Below are 9,657 nucleotides of genomic sequence, written 5' to 3' on the forward strand. Positions count from 1 at the left end.
AAACTCCCATCCATAGACTCTATCATTGATTAAAGTGGCGTTATTTTAAGACGAAAAATGCCATGTTTTCTTAATTAACATAATAATGTAACTTTTGGTGCCCACAACAAACATGGCGACTAAGTGATTTCGGAGCCAACAAGACAGGAAGTCAGCAGAAAGACCGGTAGGTGGCTCTCCATGTTCCACAATGAAAAGTTACAGATGACGCCTGCCATTGGTTAACCGATAACCCCGCCCAGGTCAGCTTTGATTGGTTTCTGGCCGCTCTCAGGATGACGGTGATTGGCTGGCGCGGTTCGCTGTCACGTTGTTCTCCTTCAGTCTTCCGGGTGAGCCGGGGAGCTGGCGGAGTCGGGAGGGAGACCCCGAGCATGAAGAGGGTCACCCTGTTCGTGAGGGGGAATGGCCGGCACGGGAAGGTGAGCGGGGTCTGCGGTGATGCGCATGCGCTGGGGGTGTACGTGACAGGGAGGAGAACCAGGGCCACTTAAAGGGCATGTCCATCCTGCTGCCCATAGACCCTGCAGGACAGCGAGCGCCAGGTGGATGCTCCTCACAGAACAGCCCATGTCTGATTCTTGCTTCTATCTTCCCATCTTGTCTCTGTGGCTTCTCTTATTTAGTTGGTTTTTTTTTTTTCCTTTTCCAGATCTGTAACTTTATATTTAGTATTTTATTATTTATTGATGCCATTTCGGGGTAAAGACGGTGAATCCTGAACCTTATGTTTAGGAAGGGGGGGAATTCCTATTTTTTGTGTTGCCATCTCCTGGGGGAGGCACCTTTTATTGAGGAGCTGGATTTGGGGGCGTCTGACGCGAGTCTATATGGAAATCCGCTCTCGTCTTGTGTCCTGTGGTGCCCCCCCCCCCCCCATGCCGCGGTCCCGTAATTCCTCCCGGTTTCTCCCCACTGCAGGTGGTCGCCTTGTACGGATCCACTATCTGCGACGTCCTCTCTCTCGCCAGCTCCAGGTTAGGAATCCGCGCCACGGGGGTCTACAACGATAAAGGAGGAGTGATCGACGACATCGGCCTCATCAGGTAATGCGGGGGTCTCACCTATGAGGAGTCATTGGGGGCTTCAGGTGTCCTCACTGCAGTGTATGAGCGATGCGGCCGAGCTGCAGTACCGGGCACGGCCACACATGGAGGGGTGTCGCTGTGACATGAAGGGGCTGCAGGGATTTTTTCTGCTCACTGTTGGGGGGTCTCCCAGGATTGTACCCCATAAATCATACACTGCGGATCTTGGAAATCTCCTTTAACCACTTAGTGACCGGCCAGACGTGTTTTCACAGCACTGTGGTGCGATTGGCCTGATGGTCTAATGTGTACAGGGGCTTCCTCACTCTGCCCCCTCCGTCAGATAAGGATGTCTGATTGTGGGCATTGTCATGGTGGTGTCATCCCCTAGGCCATATGTCCGCCTGTCATGGTGGCGTCGTCCCCTAGGCTGTATGCCCGCCTGTCATGGTGGCGTCGTCCCCTAGGCTGTATGCCCGCCTGTCATGGTGGCGTCATCCCCTAGGCTGTATGCCCGCCTGTCATGGTGGCGTCATCCCCTAGGCTGTATGCCCGCCTGTCATGGTGGCGTCGTCCCCTAGGCTGTATGCCCGCCTGTCATGGTGGCGTCATCCCCTAGGCTGTATGCCCGCCTGTCATGGTGGCGTCGTCCCCTAGGCCGTATGCCCGCCTGTCATGGTGGCGTCGTCCCCTAGGCTGTATGCCCGCCTGTCATGGTGGCGTCATCCCCTAGGCTGTATGCCTGCTTGTCATGGTGGCGTCATCCCCTAGGCCGTATGCCCGCCTGTCATGGTGGCGTCATCCCCTAGGCTGTATGCCCGCCTGTCATGGTGGCGTCATCCCCTAGGCTGTATGCCCGCCTGTCATGGTGGCGTCATCCCCTAGGCCGTATGCCCGCCTGTCATGGTGGCGTCATCCCCCTAGGCCGTATGCCCGCCTGTCATGGTGGCGTCGTCCCCTAGGCCGTATGCCCGCCTGTCGTTATAGCTGAGCCTCCGCTGTAGCGGCCTCCTATCTGGCTTATTCAAATCTGTGATCATCTCGGTCAGCAGTGATCGTGCCGCCATCTGAGGCGATTCCTCCTTTCGATCAGGACATCGGGTTTTCGGTGCTGATGTTTTATCCTCATTTATAATAAAGAAATTAAACCATAATCACCTAACATATATTAAAAAGTCTAAAAAATAATAGTAGTAAAAATAGGTTCTGAAAAATTGACCGCTAGCAGGCGGCGGTGGGGCGGGGTGTTTTCTTACTGTTCAGGGCGCCTCCTGGTGCTTCGGTCACCATCAACCGTCCGGACACAGCAGACCATGCCGCCTCTCCTCCGTAAGATCGGGCCCCGCAAAGTGTCCTTACTGAGGAAATAAAAGGGTTCAGGGGGCCCACCAGGACTGGACAGTCAGGTGTTCCGTTTTAACAAACCATTAAAGGGATTTTCTCCTCAGAGACCTGTGTGACGTCTGTGTCGGCTGTTTCCTTAAAGGGGTATTCTTTTCAGTAATGTTAGGATATGTGACCTCCATTGGAGGCGCGGCCATTTTTTATCCTCCCGACTGACTGGGGTACAGGGGTCCAGCGTTCCTGTGCTAGATCGGGGGCTCCTGATGTGTCGCTACGCCTTCCCCCCCCCCCCCCAACTATAGGATATGTCTGACACATATGCCGTGAAGGCGTCTGTCCTCGCCCGATTCTACCATCGTCTTCCTTTCTTTATCGCCTCTCATTGGGGGACACAGGAACCATGGGGGTGTATGCTGCTGCCACTAGGAGGCTGACACTATGCAAATAAAAAAGTTAGCTCCTCCTCTGCAGTGTACACCCCACCGACTGGCATTATACTCTTCAGTTTAGCTTAGTGTCAGTAGGAGGTGGACACGGGTCTTTCATTAGACCCTTATCTACCTCAATGTGCGTCGTTTTCTTTCAGTTTTCCTCGGAGGGATACAGGGTGAACAGTCACACCTGTATTCCCACAAGCGGACTATGAGTACGGTGTGTACTGCCACCCCGTATCCTCATAGATCCCTCACCAGGACCAAGATCCTGGCACACCAGCGTGCTCAGAAGTCCGGTCCTGGCTCCGTCCCCCACCCACTCGCCCACCAGAGCCTGTCGGTTGGAGGAGACGAGGACGTCCATCAGCCCTGGATGTCTCACCCTCCTTTAAGGTTAGTACGGCGTGGGATGTTTTTTAGGTGAGTATTTCCCCTATCCCATCCCAGATCCTTGTTAGGGGGGGGATTCTTGTTAAGGGCTCCCAGACGGTGACCCTCTCTTACCCGGTCATCGCCTGTATCCTTGCGGCGCGGTCGATATTTTATCGGTTCCTGGAGTTCCAGCATTTTCCCCATTCTGCAAGGGCCTTCTGCTCCAGCGCGGGGCCCTTTTCTGGCCGCAGCGCTCTCACCCGTGACCAGCACCTTCTTTCTTGGCAGCTTTTGGCTGCTGTTCGCTCCTTTCCGCGGCGCACTATCAGCGCGGCGGTTTTTCACTGGGCACAGTCCTCAGCGCAGCAGCCCTGCAGTCTATCGCGCTGCTTATCGCTGCAGCGCATTGCTCCGGCGCCGCAGGAGGTGGATCTGCGGCGCCCTTCAGCGGCGCAGCCTAGCAGGCTGCGGCGCCTGTGCCGCCAGCCTCCCGTCGCGGCGCATAGCTCCGGCGCTCTATACCGGCGCCGCGGCTCGTTCCCCGGCCGCCGGTTCCTAATTTAGGCCCCGGCTTCGGCCGGGGCCTACTTCCGGTCTTCGGATCTGTCACTTCCGCTTCTGCGGGCGGGCTTTTTCCCGCCCGACATACTATGACCTGCCCACCGGCGCCTCTGCGTCTAGCTCCGCCCCCTTCCTTGTGGGACACTCGTCTGGTGTGAGCATCGCTTCACACCACAGCAGCAGCCCTTGCAGTGCCTCACGCAGCGCGCCACGCTCCTTCGCCCGCATCTTCTGTGAGCTCAGCACCAGGGGATTTCTCCACCAAGGACAAGTGGGACATCTTCCAGGACCGGGTCCGTGAGTAGCTGCACTGCAGTCTGACACCCCCCTCTGCCCACTGTCCCCTAACCAACTGGCATCTTCAGGGTCCCTCAAAATGTCTTCCTCTAAAGGGGGCCGCTCTCGCCCCCCTACTTCTTCTTCATCTACTACCTTAGTCACGTACTTTGCATGTTCGTCCTGTAACAGCAAACTTCCCTCAGGTCAGTCCTCCCCGCTGTGTCAGTCCTGCAGCAACCCGATTGCTCCCACCGCCCAGGATCCCCCGGCTGTTCCGCCCGAGAGTGATCCCCCCATCCCAGGCTGGGCCGCTTCTCTGTCACAATCGGTGGCCGATTTAACACGGGTGTCTCAAACCCTGGTGTCCGCGCTGGATCGGTTACCCCTGCAGACCCCTGCAGTGGCCAGCGGGTCGCAGGAACCGCCGCCCGAGCCCTCCTTGATTAGCCACAAAAGGTCCAGACAGGAACGTCGGTCTGAGTCCTCTTCGCGTTCCATCTCGCCGCACGGCCCTCCCCCGCGGTTGGTGTCGCACCGTTCCTCCTCCCCTGAGTCAGGCGAGGCTTTATCTGATGCGCCCTCAGAGGAGATGTCGGAGTTGGATCCTAGCCAAATCGCCACCATGAGTGAGTCGGTCCAGAACCTCATTCGGGCTATAAACCAAACCTGTGGCATTAAGGATCCCTCTACGGAACCCGCAGATCAGGCGGTTTCGTTTAGACGGGCCAAACCACCTTCAAAATTTTTTGCCCCTCATCCTGAATTCGAGGAAATCCTGGCCAGAGAGAGAGAGAATCCGACCAGACGTTTTCAGAGGGGAAAACGCCTGGGGGTGTTATATCCTTTTTCACCAGATCTTACCGCCAATTGGACGGTCTCTCCCTCGGTGGATCCACCTGTGTCCAGGCTGTCCACCAACACGGTGCTCCCACTGTCCGGCGGAGCGTCTCTGAAGGATTCTAACGACAGAGTTATAGAATCCTTCGCAAAATCTGCCTTCGAAGCGGCTTCAGCAGCGCTATGCCCGGCCTTTGCTTCCACTTGGGCCTCAAAATCCATCTCAAAATGGGCCAAGGATCTGCGGCGAGGTATCCTGGACGGGGCTCCTCCCGCGCAATTAGCGGAACTTGCCAACCAGATTTCCCACGCTGGCGAATACCTGGTTTCCGCCTCCCTGGATGTCGCCTCTTGTGCGGCTCAGGCTTCCAGCAATGCCGTTGCCATCCGCCGGACCGTTTGGCTCAAGGCCTGGCAGGCGGACTTGTCCTCCAAAAAGTCCCTCACTAGTCTGCCCTTCCAGGGCTCTCGTCTCTTTGGTTCCCAGCTGGACCAGATCATTAAGGACGCCACTGGGGGCACAAGTTCCCTTCTCCCCCAGGCTAAACCTCGTCGCCCTCCTCCTAGACGGCAGTTTCGCTCGTTCCGGCCTTTTCGTCGCTTCGCTGCGTCAAACGCCTTTTCCCAGCAGCAACAGAGGCCACAGGCACGTCAAGAGAAGAAGGCGGTGTCCTTCAGGCCCACTCCGTCCTGGCGTCCTCGCTATTCCCAGGGTAGATCGTCCAGGCCCAGGACTGGAAGATCCACTTCCGCATGACTCTCGGCAAGACTCCAGCCCAACTCCCAGGTTGGGGGGCCGTCTTCTCCGTTTCAGGGACGTCTGGATTTCCGCAGTAGAGGATGCATGGGTCAGGGAAGTTGTGTCTTCGGGATACAAAATAGAGTTCGCCTCCCGACCCAGAGATCGTTTCTTCCAATCTCGTCCTCCAAAAGATCCCGCTTTGGTTCCGGGCTTCTTCGCAGCCATCGCTTCTCTGCTCAAATCCGGGGTAATCGTTCCCGTCCCAGAAAAGGAACGGTACACGGGTTTCTACTCGAACCTCTTTGTGGTACCGAAAAAAGACGGCAAGGTTCGTCCCATTCTGGACCTCAAATTGTTGAACAGGAGGGTTCGCCTGAGACACTTCAGGATGGAATCCCTTCGTTCAGTAATTGCTTCCATGGAGGCTCAGGAATTTCTATGCTCTATAGATATCCAGGACGCCTACCTACATGTTCCAATATTTCCCGGACATCACCGTTTCCTGCGCTTCGCAGTGCAACAAGATCATTTTCAGTTCGTCGCCCTGCCGTTCGGTCTCGCAACCGCGCCAAGGGTGTTCACGAAAATCATGGCGGCGCTGATGGCCATTTTGAGAGTCAGAGGCTTGGTTCTGTTTCCATACCTCGACGACATCCTCATCAAGGCTCCGTCCTTTGCTCAGGCCCACGAAAGCTTGTCCATTGTTCTCGACACCTTATCCCGTTTCGGATGGCTGGTCAACCGGAAGAAGTCCTGCCTTATTCCTTCTCAGCGCATCATCTTTCTGGGCATGCTCTTCGACACTCGTCAGTCCAGAGTCTTCCTTCCCAAGGACAAGAGATCCACCCTTTGTCGGGACATTCTCTTGCTCCAGTGTCCTCGGCCTCCCTCCCTCCGATCGGCCATGAAGGTTCTGGGGAGGATGGTAGCTACCTTGGAAGCGATTCCCTTCGCCCAATTCCATTCTCGACCCCTTCAGCAAGCCATTCTGTCTCAGTGGGACAGGTCGGTCTTCTCCCTGGATCGGCCGATCAGACTCTCCTTTCGGGTCAAGCGGTCTCTCAACTGGTGGCTGACGTCTCCTCTCATCTCCCAGGGCAGGTCCTTCCTTCCGGTTCACTGGCAGGTGGTGACAACGAATGCCAGCCTGATCGGCTGGGGTGCGGTTTTTCGCCACCTGACGGTTCAGGGCCGTTGGTCGCTGCAGGAGTCCGCGCTGCCGATCAACGTCCTCGAAATTCGGGCCATCTTTCTGTCCCTCCGCCATTGGGAAAGGATTCTCAGGGGCCTTCCAGTCCGGATCCAGACGGACAATGCCACGGCTGTGGCATATGTCAACCATCAGGGGGGGACTCGGAGCTCCTTGGCCCTTGCCGAGGTGTCCAAGATCCTCCTTTGGGCAGAGGCAACGGTTCCGGTGATATCCGCGGTGCATATCCCCGGCGTAGAAAACTGGGCCGCCGACTTCCTCAGCCGCGAGGGTCTCGCGGCAGGGGAATGGTCCCTGCATCCGGAGGTCTTCCATCAGATTTGTCTTCGATGGGGAACTCCGGATGTGGATCTCACGGCGTCTCGGATCAACAGGAAGGTTCCACAATTCGTCTCCAGGTCACGCGATCCTCTCGCAGTGGGCGTCGATGCTCTGGCCATTCCTTGGTCACAGTTCGAGCTGCCCTATCTGTTCCCACCCCTTCCATTACTTCCCAAACTGTTGAAGAAGATCAAAGCGGAAGGGGTGCCGGTCATCCTGATCGCCCCGGATTGGCCCAGGAGAGCTTGGTTCGCGGAGCTCGTCAACCTTCTCGCGGACGCTCCCTGGTGCCTTCCAGACAGGCCCGATCTGCTGTCCCAGGGTCCGATCTGCCACCCGAATTCTCGGTCGCTCAGTTTAACGGCGTGGCTGTTGAGACCGCGGTTCTAAGAGCGTCCGGCCTTTCGGACCGGGTGATTCACACCATGATTCAGGCTCGGAAGCCTTCGTCTTCCAGGATCTACTACCGCACCTGGAAGGCCTACTTCCGTTGGTGCGAGTCCAACCGCGTGCCGCCTATGGTTTTTTCCCTGCCTTCTCTTTTGGCCTTCCTTCAGGCAGGACTGGATTCGGGCCTGGCTCTTAGTTCCCTGAAGGGTCAGGTCTCTGCGCTTTCCATCCTCTTTCAGAAGACCTTGGCCTCTCGGCCACAGGTTAAGACCTTCTTTCAGGGGGTAGCCCACGCCGTCCCGCCGTACAGGGCCCCTGTGGAGGCATGGGACCTAAACCTGGTACTGGACGTTTTGAAGGTTTCTCCCTTTGAACCTCTTAGGGAGATTCCTCTATCAGTTTTATCTTGGAAGGTGGCCTTTCTTGTGGCCATCACGTCCATTCGCCGCGTTTCCGAGCTGGCGGCACTGTCTTGCCGCCCTCCGTTTTTGGTCATTCACCAGGACAAGGTGGTCTTCCGACCTCCACCTTCTTTTCTTCCTAAGGTGGTTTCCACCTTCCACCTCAACGAGGACATCGTTCTACCTTCCTTTTGTCCAGCTCCGACTCATCCTCTGGAGCGATCGTTGAACAAGCTGGACCTAGTCAGGGCAGTGAGGATTTATCTGGATAGAACATCCTCTTTCCGGAAGACGGATTCATTTTTCGTCATTCCTGATGGCACGCGCAGAGGCCAGCCGGCTTCTAAAGCGACTATTGCTCGCTGGATCAGAACGGCAATTTTGGAGGCTTACCGGGTCAAGAACAGAGTGCCCCCTCCTGGGATTAAGGCTCACTCTACCCGGGCAGTCGGCGCCTCCTGGGCGGTGCACCACAGGGCTTCCGCCCTACAGCTTTGCAAAGCGGCAACTTGGTCTTCCATCCACACGTTCGCCAAATTTTACAAGGTCCATACCTACGCATCGGCGGACGCCAGCCTAGGCAGAAGGATCCTGCAGGCGGCAGTGGTGAGTCCTCTGACCTGATGGAAGTCTGTTTTACCGCCCTTGGGACTGCTTTGGGACGTCCCATGGTTCCTGTGTCCCCCAATGAGAGGCGATAAAGAAAACAGGATTTTTGGTTGCTTACCGTAAAATCTGTTTCTTGAAGCCTCCATTGGGGGACACAGCTCCCTCCCAATGTTTTCTGTTGTTATCTGTTCTATGACTGTTCTCACGTTACAGTTCTCAAGTTTGTGGTTATGGTTTTTCAACCTTGTTTCATTATCTCCTACTGCTTTCTCACTAACTGAAGAGTATAATGCCAGTCGGTGGGGTGTACACTGCAGAGGAGGAGCTAACTTTTTTATTTGCATAGTGTCAGCCTCCTAGTGGCAGCAGCATACACCCATGGTTCCTGTGTCCCCCAATGGAGGCTTCAAGAAACAGATTTTACGGTAAGCAACCAAAAATCCTGTTTTTCCTCCTGGAGTCATTTTCTCTTTTCTTTGCTCTTTCCTAGAGATGACGACGTCTTGTTTGTGAGTGACGGGGAGTCTTGCGTAGGTGAGTGGACCATGGACCCCCCCCCCCCCCAAGGGAAGAGAGGAGGGCTAGTGTCCCCCATGACAGATCCACAGCAGTAGGACGTCCTCATCAGGGCGCTTGGGGTTCAATATGGCAGCCTGATCTGGTGAAGTGAGGGCCATCGGGGGTCTTGGAGGTTGGACCCTCGTCACCCGGTTATACATGAATCTCCATTCTTGATCCTTCTCTTCCCAGATGACCAGAATGAGCCGATGATCACGGAGCCGCTGACCGGGGGTCAGACAGACTGGCTGACGCTGAACGTCGGGGGGAGATATTTCACCACTACACGGTGCGGGTCTAGCGTGGCAGGGGGGGCCGGTGATGCTCGGACCTCCACTGCGGCAGCTCCTTACGTCTCTGCCTTACTCCACTTTCTTGGTTCTTTTCTCTCTAGGTCCACACTTGTGAGTAAGGAGCCGGACAGCATGCTCTCCCATATGTTCAGTGACAGAGGTGGGTGGTGATGCAGAAAGGGCTGAGGGTCCTTTAACCCCTTCCTAAAATGTGACACGGTGGGTGTATGGAGGGGGCTGAGGATCTGAGCGCTCTCCATACACTGCAGGAGGTGGCC

At 56.2% G+C, this 9,657-nt stretch overlaps 1 protein-coding gene across 1 annotated transcript in view; it reads left to right on the forward strand.

The window, feature by feature from the left end:
* Window positions 1–274: 274 nt before the first annotated feature.
* Window positions 275–9,657, forward strand: part of KCTD9 (potassium channel tetramerization domain containing 9) — a 15,677-nt gene continuing 6,294 nt past the window's right edge. The window contains exons 1-5 of the mRNA XM_069767026.1: window positions 275–422; window positions 922–1,046; window positions 9,019–9,062; window positions 9,279–9,375; window positions 9,481–9,539. Of these exons, the coding sequence (XP_069623127.1) occupies window positions 276–422; window positions 922–1,046; window positions 9,019–9,062; window positions 9,279–9,375; window positions 9,481–9,539 (472 nt within the window). The 5' untranslated portion in view covers window position 275. The remainder of the gene's footprint in view (window positions 423–921; window positions 1,047–9,018; window positions 9,063–9,278; window positions 9,376–9,480; window positions 9,540–9,657) is intronic.

Source organism: Ranitomeya imitator, chromosome 4 (genome assembly GCF_032444005.1).
Source record: "Ranitomeya imitator isolate aRanImi1 chromosome 4, aRanImi1.pri, whole genome shotgun sequence".
In the NCBI taxonomy this organism is placed as follows: domain Eukaryota; kingdom Metazoa; phylum Chordata; class Amphibia; order Anura; family Dendrobatidae; genus Ranitomeya; species Ranitomeya imitator.